At 39.0% G+C, this 22255-nt stretch overlaps 1 protein-coding gene across 1 annotated transcript in view; it reads right to left on the bottom strand.

Annotated features, from left to right (window-relative positions):
- The window catches only part of FBN1 (fibrillin 1), a 255338-nt gene that overhangs the window by 132260 nt on the left and 100823 nt on the right, over positions 1-22255 (bottom strand). The window contains exons 8-9 of the mRNA XM_007455563.1: positions 7359-7556; positions 3834-3959 (exon numbers count right to left, since the gene is read on the bottom strand). Of these exons, the coding sequence (XP_007455625.1) occupies positions 3834-3959; positions 7359-7556 (324 nt within the window). The remainder of the gene's footprint in view (positions 1-3833; positions 3960-7358; positions 7557-22255) is intronic.

Genomic DNA, 22255 nt, shown 5'->3' with positions numbered 1-22255 from the left:
CATCACACAGTATTGTAATTGCCAAAAGCTGGGCTGGTGTTAATCTAAATCCCAAAATATTAGTGGTTAATTAGGAATCCAAGGGACTTCTTCCAGAAATAAAACTTAATCCTTTAATTACACATTTTATTTGTTAATTTCCTTCCACAGTAACCTATGCAAATATGGACTTGGTTTCCAAAAAGAAAAGGCTTGTGTGTTCTTCCAGGGGGCACACTCCAGAGTCACTGGGAAAATCAACAGCGAAGGTGGGCATGAACTCTGCTTCCCTTTTTCTCAAGTCACAACTATAAATCTCAATCTTTTTCTTCTTAAATTTATGAAAATTTAATAATTTTTATTTAATCGCTTCAGCTCACTAATTTACATTTCAAAGGTACCTAAATTGCATGTGTTGATATAAAACTAGGTACATGATATTTTCAAAAAATTTTGGGAAAAGGGGGACATTTTAAGAAGTAAGGGAGAATTCTGCAAAAGGAAGATCTCACACAAAGCTGCTTTCACCATCACTGACGGCATCTTGTAAATTGGCTGAAACCAATTTATTATTGAATTTTTAAAAATTATTCTGGGCTTCCAGGTACCCAGTTCCTTCCTCTCCAAGTCAAGAGGAAGATACTTTTAAAAAGCCATTCAACGAATTAGGAGACTGGGATTGACATATATACACCGCTATGTATAAAACAGACAACTAATAAGAACCTACAGCATAGCACAGGGAACTCTACTCAAGGCTTTGGGGTGACCTAAATGAGAAGGAAATCTAAAAAAGAGGGGACATATGTATACGTATAGCTGATTCACTTTGCTGTACAGCAGAAACTAACACAACACTGTAAAGCAACTATACTCTAATAAAAATTTCAAAACAATTGTAAATCACCAAACAAAATAAAATAGTCTATTTCAAGTTAAAAAAAAAAAAAATAAAGCCACTCAAAGTAATGGCAAGGGTGCCAGAACCACTTTCACAAGGGCACAGAACCCCACCGTGGCCTGACCATCCTCCTAGGGTATATATGGGCTCTTGATCTTCTCTGTGGTGGGGGTCAGATTTTCTGGAATTCCTTCTACTGACCGCCTGGAGATCGCCCCAGGCCCAAAGTCATGCCATTCGCATGGTACGGCGGTGGAACTGGAGAAGAGCCAGCAAGTCGAAGGAGGGGACCCACTCACCAAGCATTCTCAGAGGACTTTCCGACTGCTTTCCTACCAGAGTAAGACAGGGCAACAATGCCCAAACCAGTCTCCAGGCCAGAGTAAATGCAGTACTAACAAGACATTCTCTTCCAATATCAATTTTGCATAGAAAAATTAAACGGAAGGGGAAAAACCCATCATCTGAATTTAATATAACAGGAGATGGGAAAGAGAAAAAAAAAAAGGTCTAGCCAAAAGTATTCTGTTTTTATCTTGCTACTGACTTCAATATGTAGCCGGAAAAAAAAAAAAAATTGTGGAAAAGGATTAAGTAATTTTCAGCCTGAATATCTGGTCCATTGGTCACACTACTATAGTAGGTTTCTTAGCACTAATAAAAGGATTTTGAATCACTTTTCTTTCAGTCTGAGCATTAATTCTGTGCATCTTCTATCTAGTTCACAATGAGAGAAGGTGAGCAATCCTGACTGATGTTAGTTGACTGGTCTGAGCGAAAGAAAGTGTCACAGGAAAACAGCCCTAGTTGAAACTGGAAGCTATCGTAATTCCAGAAAAAGAAACACAGACTGGACAAGCCATAGGAAGTATATTGCCCTAAATCTTGAAGCTGACTACATCTCTTGAAACTGAATATAGTAAAAGCTGAGAAAGCCTAAAAATGACCCATTGTTGACGTGGATTTTACATGCTATAAACCTTAAGAGCTTATTAATGTCATAAAAGATATGTATGATGACACCTGGAAATCTATACCATAACATTTTAAATATTTCAAAATATTAGGAAATAGTTATTAAAGTAGAGGCAATGGCTTGCATCCAGGAAAACAGACAATATAATATGGTACAACAAGCACCAGAGTGTGAATCAAAAGCAGTAAATTTTATGTCGTATGATATTGCTTACATGTGGAACCTAAAAAAAAGGATACAAATGAGCTTATTTACAAAATGGAAATAGAGTCACAGATGCAGAAAACAAATATGGTTACCAAGGGGGAAGGGGGGAGGGATAAATTGGGAGACTGGGATTGACATATACGTACTACTATATATAAAATAGATAACTAATAGGGACCTACTGTATATAGCACAGGGAACTCCACTCAATACTCTGTAATGACCTATACGGGAAAAGAATCTAAAAAAGAGTGGATATATGTATATGTATAACTGATTCACTTTGCTGTACAGCATAAACTAACACAATATTGTAAATCAACTATACTCCAAGAAAAATTAATTTAAAAAAAAGAAGTAAATTTTAGCACTGTCTGATGACCTCGGTCAGGGTGCTTAACACACCCAAGACAGTTTCTTAATATATAATGTAAAAGGGTGAAACCAGGTAAGCTCTTTGCCCTTTCAGTATCAACATTCTCTACTTCTAACTTAATCCACAGTATAACTTCTAAATTGCATTGGCCTAGAGAGTCAACTTTATTGTTCATTGAAACTTAAGAAGCCCTACATCCTTAGAAAGAACTTAAGTATTTTTCACAGCTACCTCAACTGTTTATAACATGTTCAAGAACATATCATTATAAATTATAGGATGATTAATAACTTAAAAACAACTCTAACCCACAAAGATAATTTTAACACAGTTATTCAGTTTCAGGGCAAGTAGATGTTAAACTTCTCAAATGTAATTCAGATTTAAAGCTGCCTTTTGCATGTATGATATACCCTGGAGATCAACAAAGAAGATTAATGATCCAATTCCTGACAAATGACTTAGAATGAAGTATTCCTCAGTGCTAGGGTTTAGGAATATAGATACAACAGCAACTGCTTTCAACAAAAGTGCTTGCATCTAAATGAAATCTTATATCACCCCAAAGACAATGAGTTGAGAATGAAGGAAAAAGTTTTCTCCACTAAGCTTGGTGAGAGATGTTGCCTTAAGAATGCTGTTACATTATTTTCAGACATTACATATATAAGGTACATGAACTCACTAAAGAAAAGAATTCAATGCTGCCTAGTTACTTCCTGGATGTTTCCCTCTCATGAAAACAATATTTATTACACTTGGAAGCCAGGGCTCTTTTTGGCAAATAGCAGAAGTGGTGAATATGAACACATTCTCTGCACACACATTTTTAGAAGCTCAATCTATAAACTAAATGCAAATATATAAATTTACCTCAAGTTATTTTTCTGTTTGATTAACTTTAAAAGGTTTCCATTTGATAGGCAGAAAAGGAAATCCTAAACTTGTGCTAGGAGCATAAATATAAGGGTTAATAGATCTCTCCAAAGGAAAAAAAAAATCAAACATACATTTTGACTAGAGAAACAACAGAAGATATGTCATTCTGAATGATATGTAATGATCAAATTTAAATTCATGTCTCTAGAACTATACAAAAACATGTATCTTGAACATTTTAACCCAAATATTGGTTCAAAAATATTTCATGTTTTAATATTTAATTTCATTCAGATGGATCTCTTATTTTGGGTCTATAAAAATGGAAAAAGCTGCAGGCTTTTTCTGGTTCAATAGCAGAAAGGCATATTATTCCCGGTAAGGATATTATACGTACACATTCACAGGAATGACAAAGACAGAAGGATTTAGGAACAATTTGCAAAAAAGCTTGTCACTGATTTGGGTTTTGCTCGCCCCTCCACCCCTTAACTGCAAAGCACGATATTTCTTACCTTCACATTTTTGTGACACTTCATTAAATTTGTGTCCAGCAGGGCATTTGCACTCAAAAGACCCAACAGTATTAATGCAATTTCCTCCTTGACAGAGCCCAGGGATGGCCTGGCATTCATCCACATCTGTTAGATTTTAGAAGCAAGGGATGGGGCAGGGGGTGGGGGAGGAGAGATTCATATGAAATTCATTGCAGAAGAAAACATGATAGTTTGCCCACAATTATATTATCATATTTATATCAATGAGCTTTGTCCATCACAATATTTGGAACATGATGAGAGACACTGTTTCTCATAATTACATTATGCGAAATAAATTATTTGAGTAAATAACTTGGTCAATAGTGTTCTATCAGAAGTCACAAGTATTCTTTATTTTCCTACCTTCCATCTTCCCTCATGCAGAGGAGAATGTTGGTACTAACTTTTTTGAGTTTTATTATGCATGCTGCAAAGTACAAGGATACTATGATAAAAAGATTGACAGTAATAACTAGAGGTATTCAAGAAATGCTTACAATCAAAACGTAACACATTTCTATAATAACACTGTCTTTAAGAGTTGTATGGAGTGATTCAGTTCAAACAGAATTTATTTGAATGAGATCACTCAGACTACACGAGACAGCTAACGCTTTTACACAGATGAGATGGAAAATGTTCACCGTAGATTCTGGAGAATTGTCTTGCACAATAAAAATTAAACAACACAGGAAAATAGGCCAAGAAGTGAGAGCAGAGCAGCCACCAGAGGGAACCTTTTTAAAGGTAAGTCGGATCCTGTTCCAGCTCAGCTTAACACTTAAGGCCATGCTAAGTCCTAGAGGAGTCTACCTGACCCCTCTACTCTCTGAACTCATCTCCTATCCTCCGCCCTCTCTCACCCCTCTCCATCCACAATAGCTTCCTTGCCATTCCTCAAATACAACAAGGTCGCTCCTGCCTCAGGGTTTTGCAGTGATGGCCCCCTGCCTGGACTACTCTTTGTAGAGCTCATGGTTCACGCTGTCCTACCCCTCAGATCTCTGCTCCACTGCAGCAGGGGACCCTCCCAATGCCAGTCTAATAGCAACACCCACCTCGCCCCCCATCACTCACCACCCTTCTTTACTCTGCTCATTTTGCCCCACAGGACCAATCACTAGCTGACCTAATAAATATCTGTTTGCTTTGCTTTGTTCTATAAATCAAATGTTTTCAGTACAAGATTCCAGGGAGCAGGTTCTTTGTCTGTTTTGTTCACTGCTGAATCCCCAGCACCTAGGAAATAACTATGGTCCTACATGGAACCCCAAATATTAACCATCCAGGAACAAAAGTAATCATTCCAGGCTCATCAGAAAGATGTTTATAAAAGTACATGTATTCTCTCCATCTCTTCAGCTATAACACACAAAATTCTGGTTTAATAAGAAACCCCAGGGAGGCAGTCTAACTTTTCTTCCTCTGGGTATTGTTTAGAAATCATACCCTTTAGTTTTACTCTTCATTGTGTGAAGTGAGAGAGCAATTGCCAACTGTAAAATCTCTAATAATCTGTGTTTTTGAAACAAGTTGCCATGCAGGAAAAGGGGTACTAATTTAACAACAAAAAGTAACACTTTTGGTACTTTGGTACAAAAGTATCACTTACTGTTTTACACAAAATGTCCTGGCTCACAGATGAACGACAATATGTGAGTATAATTAGATTATGTTTTACAGCTGATCTCTATTTTGTCTTACACCAGAATTTTCCATTCTTGCTATATTGAATATGTTTATTAAAGTGTTATTTGAAATTACAATTGGACATAGAAGCAAAACTAGACAGTCTTGTTGATCATGATTTTTGGCCAACAGGAAATATACACGAGGGCACTTCTCCACTGGTCATACATCCCAAGGCTGAAGACAGACTAAGTTCCTTTTTGAACCCATTGCTCACAGCCCCTCCCATGTGGCCGAAAGACTAAAAACCCCAGCAAGGAGGGAGCACCCCAAGCTGATAACAGACCTTCTCTGAAAAAAACCAACCAAATATGAAGAATTTCATTCTCACAGTGGCAATATAACTGCCACTTTGATTCCACGGGTTTTCACAAATTTTCTTCTTATAAAAAAACTCTTTTTTCCATTGGATGTTGAAGAGTCAGGAAGGAACAGGAAGAAAATGCTGGAAAAGTCCAGGTTGTATGAAATGAATATCAAAGCTAAAGAGAAGCAGCTCTTCCCTCTCTCCGTCTTCATCTCTTCCCCTGAATTCTCTCAGCACTTCAGCATCTGACTAGGACTCATGGGCGGCAGTGGAGTACCCAAAATCTGGCTTGCTGGTCACTCTCTGTGAGTTCATGGGTATTAGCTGACTTCAAAACACCATGGCTAAGAATTTTTTCAAAACTCCTTGAGACTTTCCAAGGATGAGAAAAATAAGAAGGCACCAAAGAAAAAGGGGGACAAAACTTACTCTTTATTTTATGAAATTGTACCATTTACCCTTTTGTAATTCTAGGATTTCAAAGTGACTTCTTGCTGCTCCTAACATTCAGAAAGATACATTCAAGGGCATACAAAAGAGCTGCATGTTGTACATAGAAACCAGGGACCAGGATCAACCGTGTTTATCAGAAATGAAATTTATTGAAGTATAATTTAATGGAGATCCACAGAACTGGGTGATTAAGCTCAAGTTCTGCTTTATTGCATATTATCCGTAGAATTAACATACAGAACAAAATCGAACTAGTATCTATTTGCCTCAGAAAAGCATACCTTGAATATTCTCTAAACACTGCAACTTGCTAAAAAAGCACTTGAAGATGTCTAAAGGAAACAGATACAGCCTGGGAGCTTTCAGTCCCATCAGTTTAGTGCGGAGCTGCCTCTGTTCACTTCCTCCTATTTCCTGCCAGACATCCAGACAATAAAAGAATTTGTACAGCTGGAAGGACAGGAGTAAAAGCCAAAAACAGAGTAAGGGCTTCCATGGGAGGCAGGAGAAGAAGCAAGCAGGCAACATCTGGGGATATTTAAAACTGTGAAACAAATCCTAATTTATTTCTGACTTGTAAAAAAAAAACCAAAAACCAAAAAAAAAACTCCATAATGTAGCATGTAAAATGGAGAGAGGAACAATTTTCCTCAGGTCAACTAAGTACAATCCATGAGACAGAGGAACTCCAGCAATTTCAAATGAAGGGGGAAAAAATTAAGAAAAACAAACTACCTTATTCACAAATTTTGCTTTGCGTTTGTACACAGCATTGCTCTAATATACAGCATTGCTCTAAACAGAATCATACCACCCCCGGGAAACACGTTTGGGGTCAGAGGGGGGAACCACTGGCAAGGAAAAATCCAGGGGGACCAGCTGCTCTCTCTGGAGCCACGCTCCTAATGCCTAAGTTGGATATCATGCCGTCAGCGAAATCGTGAAGTTATGCCTCTGACACTGCTTTTCCATTCTCTCCAACTTTGCTGGAGAATGGCTCTCCAGGGCAAATAAGATGAATCCATTAATAACTCCATCGGCCCGGGGTTTACCTTGACAAGCTCCTGTGCGGATATTTGGAATGAAGCCGCGCCGACAGGGGTGGGGCTGGGCTGGGCACATCTCACAGGGGTGGCCCCAGGCGCGGCCGACCGTGGCACAGCAGAGTGTTTTTGTACAGACAATCCCGCTGAGCTGTCCCTGGCACATCTGGTTGCTGATCACAGTAAAACACGGGCCTGTCCTGTAATCTGAAAATAAAGGAGAATTCCATGAAAGTCCAGAAAAGCAGGAACTATCATGCAGAAGAACAGCTGGGCCTGTCTTCCTGGACTCCAAGTTGCGAAAAGGTCTTCAGGAATAGAACCGCACATCACTGACTCCGTGTGAAGCCTTGGGCAGACCCTTCCGCCTCTGAGCCCCATTTACCTCACCTACGAAATGAGGATAAAAACACTAGTTCCTATCCACTTTGAAGACACTGTTGTCAGGATCAGATGAGCTAATGGAAAATACTTTACAACCGTGACATGCTATCCAAACATGACATAATAATATTATTTACACATTCATTCACTTAAGAAACTGTATCAGTGACTGTTATGAATCAGCCCCTATGCTTGATATAGGTGCTTCAGTGATTCAAAGATCCCAAATCCCTGCCCTCATAGACTTTACAGTCTATTATTATTTAGGTTGGAGAAAGCAAAGAATTTCAAAACTTGCAACGAGGCAAGTCATGGCACCTTCTTCTCTGCAGTTTCTTGAAAAAGGGAAATGGTTACTTGTTTCTTTTGGATTGGGTCCACCTTATTTCAAATACAAAAAAATAAGCAAACCAAAAGAAAAAAACCCATTCAAAACAAAAAACAACAAGCAGAAAAGTTAGATATGCAAAAGGCATCAGGTATTTAAAGAGTGAGGGCACTGATCTGAAATCACTGTATCCCTTGGGCAAAAGGATCATCTTAAAGCAAACAGGGATAAGCTAAGACCACAGGAGAAGTTCCATTTCCAAGTAGTCTCACCAGTACAAAATCTGTCTCCTTTTTTTTTTGAAAAGGGAGAAAGTCAATCTGGATTCGGCAGCCAGCAAACAAGAAAGATTAAGATGTAGTGAGGACCAAAGCCAAGCTGTCCCCAGCCTCCCGTGGGAGAAATCTGGGCCATAATAACCCTTTCCATTCTACAGCGGCCTTGGCCGATAAGGGAGGCTGGGCCGTGGCAAGACTCGTGGGCTCCTATCCACCACCAGCACCGTATGCTTCCTCATGTCATTTCTGGAAGTGCACAGACAGAGTGCTTCCTATGAGTCTAGGGATGGACTAAATGACCCCAGTAAGTTCCTTTCACCACTGAATTTTACAGGTTTATGAAAATCACTGGGTGTGCTAATGAAACCACCGGGCTATACTTTCATTTGATGTTCTTCTTTCTTTCTCCAAGTACCTCATGAGTCATGATATGCAATTCGCTGAGGACAACTCTTTATCACAGTACCCACAAGAGTGAACAGGCTGAACCATGACAACATTTGGGCAATAGCTGACTCTTCCCAGGTTGTGTCCCTCTATCCTGTGTATCCCCTCCTCCTGTCTCTCTGTTGCAATTACGATCCCATCTGCTCCCCATCACTAAATGTTCTTCCTCACTCTCCCTTCTTCCTTGCTGGAATGAGTCAGCCACCTGTGGTCAATGGCACTGCCCTAATGCCTGTGCTGGAAGATGAGCCTTCCAAGAAATTCCAAAAACAAAGCTTCACCCAGTCAAGCACAGCAAGAGGATTAGGCCCAAATTATGGCAGCACTTGAGAGATGGGCACAATGGTCCAAACGTGAAGCCCTCATCTCCACATCTCCCTCTCTCCATGCCAGTGCTTACCAAAGTGTGCTATGATGGGATGCAAGACGACCTTAGATTGTCTTGTTTTAATAGTCATATATTAATTTCAATTTGAATTATTATTAAAAAGTACAAACCTGCCAGACTCATAATTTCATAGATATGTTTGCTATGATGAGAATGAATTAAAAAAAACCTTTTAATTCAGTTTAAAGAAAAATAGGGCTTCCCTGGTGGCGCAGTGGTTGAGAGTCCGCCTGCCAATGCAGGGGACACGGGTTCGTGCCCCAGTCCGGGAAGATCCCACATGCCGCGGAGCGGCTGGGCCCGTGAACCATGGCTGCTGAGCCTGCGCGTCCAGAGCCTGTGCTCCGCAACGGGAGAGGCCACAACAGTGAGAGGCCCGCATACCGCAAAAAAAAAAAAAAAAAAAAAGAAAAAAAAAGGAAAATATTCAGTAAATACTAGTACAGAATATGCAAATAGGCCAAAAATTGTATAACTGGTACAGAAACACAAACAGCATTATCTTTCCAGAAAACCAACCTTAGACCTTTGCTCTCCTGGTGTCTCTACATTCTCTGGCCCAACTTTCCAGCCCTATCTCCTGATACTTCTTTAGTTTATTATTGTCTTTTTACTTTGTTTCTGCATTTTTTTTTACGCTGATTGCATTTTACTTTTATATCATCAAATTCTAAGTGTATTTTAATATTCTTCATAATATGCCAGATCTATTCAAAATCTGCTATCGTCTTCCATAGTTACTGTATTCAAACAAGAATACAAAAATTAAATGCTTGAGCTGTTGAGTAAAATCTCTGCCCTCGTTTCATTCTGTCAATAAAGAAAAAGTCACTCAGCACCATGGTGGTGTGCAACCAAGTCGCTCCTAAACACAGTAACTGCCTGAACAAAGTCAAATGCTGTAGCCATCATTCTTTCTTTGGCTCAGTTCTTCCAAATAGTACTTAGGGGCATTTATTAAATATCTCTCTCATAGATGGTTTCTTTCATATTATAATTTTTTTAACATCTTTATCGGAGTATAATTGCTTTACAATGGTGTGTTAGTTTCTGCTCTATAACAAAGTGAATCAGCTATATGTATACATATATGCCCATATCTCCTCCCTCTTGCGTCTCCCTCCCACCCTCCCTATCCCACCCCTCTCTCTGATTGGAAAATAACTATTTCAGACAATTAGGAAAAGGCAGTAACATATAAATAAGAAAATAAAAATCACATGTAATTGCACCTAAAGCAAGCCTGATAACATATCAGTTATATTATCCTACATAATTTTACATGTATGTTTTATTTTTTATCACTAAATGGGAATTATATCAAATATTCAATTTTGAATCCTGCTGTCTTTTTACTTAACATTGCCGAAAGCATTTTCCCATGTAAATACTATTCTAACACACGGCTTTAATTGCTGCATAATTCTCCATCGAGTTATATCATAAATTATTCAATCATTTAATCTCATGCAACAGCCATCGAGATTTTTATGACTATATATATCTTATATTTGAGACTAGAAAGATCAGAGCAACATAATCTTTTATTCAAAAAATAAATAAAACCTTCCATGTTAGGTAACGAGGAAGGAAATTTAGGTTTATTTCCTATTTTCCTCTTGACTTACTGAGACAAATGCAAATACTTTAATCAAATAGACTCTTGTTGGTATGCCATTTTTCAATGTTTAAAAAACATAATGGAACACGAATTTTAGTTTGCAGTTTTCAACACTGCTTGGATTTGTTTTTCCTCTTCATTTTGCCAAGATACTCTATGGAATTATCTTACATACGAGGATTGCAAAGATTCCGGGTACGTGCAAATACAGTGTTTTGTGAGTGACACCAGCGAAATCAAGGTCCACTAGAAAACACTAGGAAAATCTGAGTCAGTCCTATCTAACACTGGTTCATGACTTCAGACATGAATTCCTCATCGGAAGGTTTGCATCAGAAGAAAAAATAACCCTTAAGGCTCTTCCAGGGTCAACAACTTTTTGCCCTCATTTCAATATGAAACACATGGAATAGAAACAGCACTTGTCAATTCTGACAATATTCATTAGGCATCTCTAGAGCCCATAGGGATCCATCTTTACTAAATACATTAAATATCTGGCAAATAGTTTGAGTATATGTAACAGAATCTATGGACTTAACACATTTCCACACTAGATCCTTATCACTACAGACAAAGAGAAGAACCATTTGATCATGTAGCTTAGTAAGTGGACATAAGTGGATTTGTAGAGTCAAATTTTCAACAAAAATGGCTGATTGCAGAGGGAGAGGCATAATCTGGATGAAACAGAATTGGATCTAAAAATGTTTTGGAAGGTAAATGCTGTATTAGCGTGGTTTTCAAATGTCATTCCGATTTGGCAGCATGTGCTTTTTGTCCTGTGCTTCATTTAGATTGCCAAAGTTATGCTGTTTTTAGTCCAATACTCCAACCACAGAAAAAATCTGCCCACACTCCCAATTCCTTACTAATAATCCAATTATTTACAATTATTCCCATAGCACTTACGTGATACTAGGCTAAATTTACATACTCTTTTTCAGACAGTCCCAGCTCTAGACAGGGAATGTGCCTAATTCAATGCTTGGATAATATCTGACTCATTCCCTCAACGTAAATCATTATTCCTCATGCAAATAAAATATCGTATTAAAAACACTTTTTGTTCACAAGTTGCTCTACAATCACTTCCTTATAAGACCTCCATGAACTAGGGCAATAGGCCAAGCCTTTCTAACATTAAAATGCAATTTTAATTGTTTTTAACTGGCTTACTCTAGTGTGGCTGGTTCATGGGAAATTCTGCATCTACATGTTCCCATTATGAGTGGTTAGGCTCAAGGATTGTTCCCCAGTCCCAACAGATTTGGCCTCAAGGCTTGGGATCTAACCAATGTATATCTGCAGCCTCTAATCCTCAGCTCCTTCCCAGCCCTGCAGCTCAGAATGCTGTGACCTGTGGCGTTACTTCACTTTCATTTGCAATCAGACTTCCCCCTGAAGCAAATGCATCATTCACAGAAAAAGAACTGTAGTACAATGAATTCTTGTCACTCCTACCCAGTCACTAAACCACAAACTGCAGGGAAGGCACAAGGATATAATTTTGGGCACTAGGCTCCAATTATTTTAAATCCATCTTTTCATAAAAATTACAAACAAAACAATGAGATATCAATTTATCCATGATAGAGAAGGTCACAGCATGCTTCTTCCTTCCAGGTAGTTTAGCCTGGGACACATTAAGCTCCTAACGTGTGGAATTTCAATACAACCTTTTGAGGAAGGAGGTCAGAGAACTTTCGGTCTGAGCAAAATGAAAGCAAAGAAGTTCCATGATCGTAATCAGTCTCATAATTGCTGCTGTTTCTTCTTACTCCAATCATTCTTACCCTTAGGACATAACCAAATCACCTAGAGATGTTTTTCAAAATACTGATGCCTGGGTCTCACCCCTGTCCTCCCATATGCCTCCCTCTTGGAATGTGATTCAGTAGATGTGGCATGGTGGCTGGGCATCCATATTTTGTAAAAGCCCCCAAAGTGAGTTTGCAAAGTGTTTGCAAGATAGCTGACTGCTCACCTGAAAGTCTAACCTTAGAAATGTGAGACAGCCCATAAGCTGGGATCATTGCCACTCAACATAACTCAGTAACTTTCAACCAGGATAGACATTCTAATCACAACAAAGTAGTATTCATTTCCATAGTGTTGATTGACTATGAGGCACTTTATCATATTCTTTATTAATTATTTTGACCACAAGCTCACTAAACCAAACAACGAATCAAAATTTAAGAAGGCTAAACACCAACTACACCACTGTCCTAACAGTCAACAGAATTCACATTTCCAAGCTCTCCCTTCCCAGTGTCACAAAGCACATTTACATACATGGCATCACTCCACTACCATGATCTCCCACTTCCAGCTTCCCTGTCCAGTGTGGGAGCTGGTACTTGAGTAAAATTCCAGGGGGATTCTCCAAGCAGGATCCAAAGACACTGATCAAACTTACCATCAGTAACACCAAAAGTTAACTCTTAATTTCCTCCAGAATTGCACTACTGCAGACCACGTTGAAATCTTTCCACACAGCCGCTGATATGATGAAATACACAGTACTAAACATTATCTAAGAAGTTTAGGCCAAAAATAGTCAAACCTTAAATCAAGCTTCCTGACCAAGCTTCCAGTCAAGAGCGCATACAGGGATAGAAGAACAAGATAAATAACACCACAAGGAAGCAATCAGAAAACTCAGCCTGTGTGATTTTCAAAGGCAACTGGCCTGAACTTTTCCAAAAGTAAATGACCCCTCATACACAAAAAAAGAAGGTAGAGTTATTATTTTAGATTAAAAAGATATAATAACCAAAACTCAGTTGGACACTGTTTCAAAAAGAGACAACTGGGGAAATTTTATATGGGCTGGATATTAGACGATATTGTGGAATTATTGTTCTCTTAGACATGATCATGGTATTACAGTTATATACGAGATAGCCTTATTGTTTAGAGGTGAAGTACCATGATGTATTCAATTTAATTTTCAAATCATTTAGCGAAACAGACCATAAATATATATATATATATACAAATATATACACAATATATAATTATCATACATATATAATAATACATACTTATGTAATATGTATTATAAATTATATTGTACATTATATATTATATATAATTAAATATATAATGTATATTAAATATACATAAATTATATATAATATATAACATGTAGATAACTAGACATATAATATATACATATATTAGTATATTATACACAAATATATATATACACATATATACATACAGAGTATTATGTGTATAAAAGTGGGAAAATGTTAAATATTTAGCATAGGTAGAAGGTATGTGGGTATACTTTATATTATTATTTCAACTTTAATGTAGGTTTGAAATTTTTCGTAGTAAAAGTTCTTGGGGAGGGATGGGAATTCCTTTCAGGACTACTTGTACTATGCAGTAGTGCATCTCCTATTTCATTCAAGCTGTTGTTTTTTTTTTTTAATGACACAATAAATTTTGAATCTAATTTCCAATCCATATGTTTCTATAAAATACTGCATGCAAGACTGCCTGTTAAACATGGTCTACACAATGTTATTTAAAGAATACGACCTTTTGGCAAATTTTTCTAAACTACACTATGCAAAATGTTTACTTTAAGCAACTGTATCTGCGGTACAGCTTAATTGTATATAACTAATTTTTTTAAAGCACTTTAGAAATAAAGCATAGGAATAAGCACAACACTATTTCTGTGTTAATGTTTTCCTCTGTCTTTCAACTTCTTTAATTCATAAGTTAAAAGTATTGCCATACAAACTTTAATATAAATATCATTCAAAACTGCAGAAACAGGGACTTCCCTGGTGGCGCGGTAGTTAGGAATCCACCTGCCAATGCAGGGGACATGGGTTCTAGCCCTGGTCGGGGAAGATCCCACGTGCCACAGGGCAGCTAAGGCCGTGAGCCACAACTACTGAGCCTACACTCTAGAGCCTACGTGCCACAACTACTAAAGTCCGTGTGCCTAGAGCCCGTGCTCCACAAGAGAAGCCACCGCAATGAGAAGCCCACACACCGCAACGAAGAGTGGACCCCGCTCACTGTAACTAGAGAAAGCCTGTGCGTGGCAACAAAGACACAATGCAGCCAAAAATCAATCAATCAATCAATAAATTAATTAATTAAAAAAACTGCAGAAACAAGGTGATTTGTTGTATAGCATTTAATCTAATAGACTAATAGACACAGACTAAGCAATTCACCAAAATCCAAGCCATAGTTCTGCGGACCCGATTTTGTGTGTCAGCAATTCAACTACAGAAAATTATTACCACATTTTATTCTGCTCCATGATGAAGAAAACAGTAAGCAATCTTGTTCAGGGAAGAGAATATCTCATTTCCAAATAATCACTTACCTGACATTATTCATCCTCTCACTGTACATCCTACAAGTCATTACTGATTGCCATTTTTCCCCAGAGTTATCTCTAAACTACTTTTACTAGAAAAAAACAAAATAGTTAGGGGGTGGATAAAAGTCACATTCTGGTTTAGGTGATATATTTACCATCAAGATAATAAATTCACAGAGAGTGTCTTCATTTTTAATGGTCTGCAAATTCAACTTGAAAGAACCAGCTGGCTCTGATATTCACTTTTAAAATGGCTTGTATGAGTGCCTCATCAAACCAAACTGCAGTTTCACCACAGAGCATCAGCTATTGAACAGCAAGACAAAAACAATAGTATTATATAACAATTTGATTTATTTGTTCTTTTATATTTTCTTCAAAGCCACGAAGTAGAAAACATTCTCTACCATCCAAAAGCAAGATTAACAACATAAGAGTAAAGGGCCCTATGATCAATGGTATTCAATATAAAAATTTCCAGGACCAACATATTCTTAGATCAACTCATATATCTCAGAAGTGCCCTGTAATACTGCTTAAGTTCCAAATATAAGTTCTATGAACAATGAATTAAATTTCCGAAGTATCCTAATAGAATGTTTTATCATTAAAATTGGAAGATTTTTATGATAAATGAGATTTTCATATTTGGAAGGTAAAGGCCTATATTGGTATAGGGATAATAAAAAAAATTGATTAGAAATATTCCACTGCAAGTTCCATTTATATGAAGTACCTAGAATAGTCAAATTCATAGAGAAAAAGTATAATGGTGGTTGCCAGGGGCTGGAGAAGGTAAGAGTGAGGAGTTATTGTTTAATGGGTTCAGAGTTTCACTTTGGGAAGATGAAAAAGTTCTGGAGATGGATGGTGGTGATGGCTACACACAATGTGAATGTACTTAAAATGCCGCTGAACCACACACCTAAAAATGGCTAAAAGAGCAAACTTTATGTACATGTATTTCACCACCATAAAAAAAAAAAATCCCACTGCATAAAATAAAATCAGACATTCTGAGTTCAATGATCAGGTTCAATGAGTAAACTTTACAACTGTAACATGTAATCAGGGATCCTTTATTCATTCAACAAATATTAATTGTGCTATATCAGTGGGCAGCATGGGATAAAGTCCCTGACCACATGGAGTTTAAAACCTGATTGGGGGAGGTAGTCAACAAATACAGGTAAATACACTAAAAAGAATTATAGATTTCAGGTTGTGATTTAGTCTACAAATGAAATAAGCATGCTGCCATAATAAAAAGTAATTGCAGATACCTGACTTGGTAAGGGTTATCAGGGAAGACTTCTTGGAGGAGGTGACATTTAAACTGAGGCCTAAAGGCTGAGAGCAGACAAGCTGTGAAAATGAGAGTAAGCACTTTCCAGGTTTCAGAGACAGCTGGGAGGTAGCCTTGGCTTCTCTAGAAATGAGAGAAGGCCGCTGTGAACAGAGCTGAGAGAGGAAGGGGAACGGGGCACATGGTAAAACTGGAACATTAGGCAGGGACTGGATTACACAGCACAGTCTAGGCCACGGTAAGGAGTTTGGATTTGGCTCAAAACTCAACAGGAAGCCACTGAAAACACAATGTGTTAGTTTTAAAGAACTCTGATTAGAAGGTTCAAGAGTGGAAATGAGAAGAAACGTAGTAGTGGCTAAAGGAAGGTGGTGGTGTAGAAATGGAGAGAAGCCAACAGGTGGGGGATGTCCTTTAGTCACCCCGCGGGGGTGGTGGGGGAGAGGGGGGGCAGGACCAACAGAACTGAAAGATGGATTGGATGTGAAGGGTGAGGGAAACCGAAAAGACAAGGATGTCTCCTGGGTTTCTGGCTTCAGTAGCTGGATATACGGCCAGTCACTTACTGAAATGGAGAATCTGAGGGAACACTAGGCTCTAACTACCAATAACTAGTATAAAAGTTCTTCACATTTTCACAATCAAGTCCCCAGTGAAGGACAGGTGATTTGAATCGATGAGGCTGGCTCTGCATAAAACTGTATTCTCTGTCAATCTTAATGCTATCAAAACAAAACCTATGTATAATGAAATTAAGTCTTGGTCTGTGTATTTTAGCTTTTTCGTGAAATTTCTCATCCTTTTCTTCCTCTTTGTGAGCAAGCATTTAGTCGTATCACATTCAGATAGTTATATATATAAATTTTATGGTTGAAATTCATACTTCGAACACGTTTGGCCAAGTCTCACAGAAATCTGAGTGTAAAGTACACACGGCTCAGACCAACAATGTGTGACGGAATCCTGGCGTGGTGGGTGGGATTTCCTCCAGGGGAACTTCACTGCTGCTTCTATGAAATGACAGGGCAAGGGAATCCAAGACCTCTAGCATTCTAGCTGCCAGCCCTAAGTTCATTCTACAGGAAACAGATACATACCACATTCCAGTGATATTATCAATTCTCAGAGATCTGGTGAAAAACTTAAAGCAAGGACAAAAGTTCAGCCACTTAACCACAACTGAGAAGTGCCTCATATAAATATGGGCTTTCTGTAATACCAAGACAGATAAACGACAGTGAGACAGTTTAGATATACTGGTTGGGAAGTGTTATTTCTAAATTGGCTTTTTACCAAATGTTCATTTGCTTATGGGTATGTGATACATAGGTTGCTTCTCTCCCTCTCCCACCCCTACACTCACACACACACTCACACACACACACACACACACACACACACAGCACTGAACTACGCTAATATACAATACTCTCAAGTAGTTCTCAAGGTGACCCTCCTATTCTCAGAATTTTTCTTTGGAAGAAAATGTCTGATGAATGAAAAATTCCTGAGACTGTTTCCAGCTCGGGGTCTGGCGCTGAACTCCACTGAAGACAGACAAGTTGGAAGAAAGAACAAGCATTACTCAGAACACGTGAGTGAACCGTGTAGAAGACAGGCACCGAAGCTGAGAGGATGGGCGGGGCCGCCGTACCAAAACCCAATCAGTAGGTTTAATTAATCAACAAAAGGAGATTCCTGACAAAAATCTGTGCGTGCTCAGATATCAAAATATGGCAGAGACTAAAGACTTAAAAGCATTAGAGCCCCAGAACTGCATTTTTGCTGTTATTTTACAGTCATCCATTTTTAAGATCTATCCCACGGACTGAGAATGTGTCACTAACTGGACGATTATGGTGGCCTCTTGGTAGTTTCACTGGTAACATACAAGTTTTGATGTTCTGGGACATTTATATGTTTGTACGTGATAACTGTTTTTACAGCACAGGATAGCAATTCTACAAATATGCATCATGCTCTTTGGAAGTATTATAATAATTATGTCCCAGACATCCCAGGTTAATGATCTGAAGAGCTAAATATTAATACTATAATATATAGGCAGATAGGCCAATCTAGTTGTAGCTAAGTTTTGCCTAGTGCAGCCAGTGGGAGAATGCTGTATGGCTCAGAAATTTCCACTCTATAGAACTGGTTAAAAAAATCTAAAGTTGTGCCTGAGACTACGAAGTCTACAACTATTCAATCATGTCCTGTCTGAACACTAAAGAGGCACTGTGTTACTCTGCTCTCTTACCACTTACTAAAGATTTACATCAGCTTGGCCAGACACTGGGGTTTCATCTGAGGCTGTTAGTTAGATACGTGTGGAAAGTGCATATGGTTAGAAAATAATAAGAGACAGCATTAAAAGTGGTTTAACATGCCCCAAGAGGCAAGCCGAACACCACAATTTTCTCCAACTGTGGAAGAAAAAACAACTTGAGCCAGATTTTGGCTCTCTGGATGTATGAACAGGTCTATACTGTATTCCCTTGGATATTTACAAAGCATGTTAACAATAATTAAAATTGAATCTCCAAACCTTTCAGGGTAAAAGTTAGGGATATAATATCCACGACCTTGGAGAGTGTTATAATTCAATCTACATCATATTCACCATCCTGGGATTTAACTACTGATATTCAAAATTCACAACTCCTGCACACAGCAAGTGCTCTTAAGCTCTATGCCTGTGCAAATATCTTCTACTCCAATGCATGTTCCATTTCCGACAATAGTTTTACAGCTAAAATGTAGTGCTGCTGGGCTGTTAGCATTTGAATTTCCTTAGTCTGGGGTTCTTAACTTGAAGATCACACTTGGGACTCAGGAGACCCAAAGGTGCCCTGAAGTTGGATGTAAATCACACGTAGCAACATGGTAGACATGGCAAAGTGAACCTGGTATCTGAGTGCCAGGTCCAAGCAGGCCAATCATATGTTCTCTTCCAGAAATTTGAAAATGGGATGGAGGAGCGCTGGTCTTAATCTTTACAATGGCTGGAACCTCAGGTGACGCTACTCGAGAACTGTGGGCCAGTATGTACTGGAAGCAGCACAGAGCAGGCCATTTACATGGAGCAGGGACCAGGTCAGCAGGGAGGACCAAGGACAGAGACCACGTGGCACCAGGGAGAGGTGAGAGAGGATTTGGCCCCTGCTCCCAGCCCTCAAAAAAGCCCTGCTGCACCACTGCCCTTGAGTTCCTGGGACACCCTGGTTCCTCATAACAACCCTTTCTGCATCGTAAGCTAGTTTTGTTGCTTCACCAACCGACTTCACCCAACACAGTGTGTGCATTTGTACCTTTTTCATCAGATTCTTAAAAGTATCAAAAAAGGTAATAAGCCTCTGCACTATTTAATAAAAAGGCATTCATAAGAGTGTGCCACTACTTTGAAAACTTGTCCAGATTTATCTGAGTTTTATAAAATATATAACTTTACATTCTCAAAGAAAAGTGAAAATATAAAACTCCTCCCAACACAAGCCCAAACCAAAACCACTTCAGCAAGGTGTCCTCTTATCTCAATTGCAACTCAAGAGGGGGCCACAGAGAAACAGATAAACTTGCAGGAAAATTATCACAGACATACATAAATCGGTAGCTAACTCCTCGTAACACACGAAGCTCTAGCTGATTATCCCCAAACGGCAGCAGGCAACTGTTGATGATTTTTTTTTTTACATCTTTATTGCAGTATAAGTGCTTTACAATGGTGTGTTAGTTTCTGCTTTATAACAAAATGAATCAGTTATACATATACATATGTTCCCATATCTCTTCCTTCTTGCATCTCCCTCCCTCCCACCCTCCCTATCCCACCCCTCTAGGTGGTCACAAAGCACGGAGCTGATCTCCCTGTGCTATGCGGCTGCTTCCCACTAGCTATCTACCTTACGTTTGGTAGTGTATATATGTCCATGCCTCTCTCTCGCTTTGTCACAGCTTACCATTCCCCCTCCCCATATCCTCAAGTCCATTCTCTAGTAGGTTTGTGTCTTTATTCCTGTCTTACCCCTAGGTTCTTCATGACTTTTTTTTTTCTTGAATTCCATATATATGTGTTAGCATACGGTATTTGTCTCTTTTTCTGACTTACTTCACTCTGTATGACAGACTCTAGGTCTATCCACCTCATTACAAATAGTTCAATTTCGTTTCTTTTTATGGCTGAGTAATATTCCATTGTATATATGTGCCACATCTTCTTTATCCATTCATCCGATGATGGACACTTAGGTAGTTTCCATCTCTAGGCTATTGTAAATAGAGCTGCAAAGAACATTTTTGTACATGACTCTTTTTGAATTATGGTTTTCTCAGGGTATATGCCCAGTAGTGGGATTGCTGGGTCGTATGGTAGTTCTATTTGTCGTTTTTTAAGGAACCTCCATACTGTTCTCCATAGTGGCTGTACCAATTCACATTCCCACCAGCAGTGCAAGAGTGATTTTATCTCACCTGTTTAGGCAGACTACAACACGGGGGTAGAACTGAAAAGGCAGTAAGCCTCAACAGTCAGGAGGCCTGCCTTTCAGTCTCAGCTCAGCAACTGATTTCCTGTGGATCTTGAGTCAGACACTCCACCTGTCTGATGGACTTTAAGTGGCTGAGCCATGGACCATTCAGATGCCCTGGTGGCCTTTCAGCTGGCCTGAGTCAGGACAGCAGCAACCAGGTTGGGGAGGGAAGATTGTTTCCATCACCCAAGAAGGGCAGAGTGTTGAGTAGAAAGATGTGTCTGACAGGAACTCATTCTTCTACCAGACTTTCTCCTCTTATACTTGTTATTTTTGTGAAGGGTGTCATCATAGCCCAGATTACCCAGTCCACAAACCTGGGAGTGGGGGTGTCACAGAAGCCCTTGTACCCCGTACTCAACCATCCCCACAAACCCTGAAGACTTTACCGTCCCAACAGCTTCTGAATTTGCCCCTCCTCTGTAGCCCAGCTGTCATTGCCTTGCTATAGATCCCCTTTTCTTCTAACCTGCAGGAGTGAACTTAACTGAAGTTGGAACCTAAGGTGCTTTGCAAAACGGTCCCTGCCCAGTTTTATCTCTTGCCACTCCCCGATGTGCAGTCCCTCTCTAGTGACACTGAGCGAAATGTAGTTCCTCAACTCATGGTGCTGTTTCCAATACATATGCCTTTGCAAATGCTGTTCCCTCTGCCTGGAATGCCCTGCCTCTCCTATTTTTCCAGCTAACTGCCCTTCTGGAAGTCTTCCCTGACCACCTTCCTCTTCCTCCCTCTGTGGCACTAATTAAACTCCATAGTAATTGCTGACTTATATAACTACCTCTTTTCAGACTGTGAGCCTTAAGGACAAATATTTTATCTCATTAAACTTTGTGTCCCCAGGGCCTAGACTAGTTTCTGGGTCCGTAACAAGCAGGCGAGTACTTTTAAATGGATAAATATGGAAAACTCCATATCTTCCAAGTTATTCCGAATCCATAATCATTTACACTTTCATCCCCTTTGCCCAAGCTATAATTTGCTATGTGTGATTCCCTGAATCTATCACATTTGATTTGTACCCTAAGTCTCAAATTATCAATGTACGGTGAGCCGTTACCCTTTAAATCAGTTTCTTCTACCGCCTGGGGTTGCATGAGTAGTAAATCAAACCATGTACACAAAATACCTACCAGAGGTCCTAGTTCTTCTGCTTTTCCCTTTCTCCCACACAGAACATGGTTACAGACTGCTGATCTCTTCAGCTACTCTTAAAAACAGATAATGCGGGTTTCCCTGGTGGCACAGTGGCTGAGATTCTGCCT

Source organism: Lipotes vexillifer, unplaced genomic scaffold (assembly GCF_000442215.2).
Source record: "Lipotes vexillifer unplaced genomic scaffold, Lipotes_vexillifer_v1.1 scaffold24, whole genome shotgun sequence".
NCBI classification, from domain to species: Eukaryota; Metazoa; Chordata; class Mammalia; order Artiodactyla; family Lipotidae; genus Lipotes; species Lipotes vexillifer.
The sequence above is the reverse complement of the archived record's forward strand: the minus strand, read 5'-3'. Positions and strand labels throughout refer to the sequence as shown.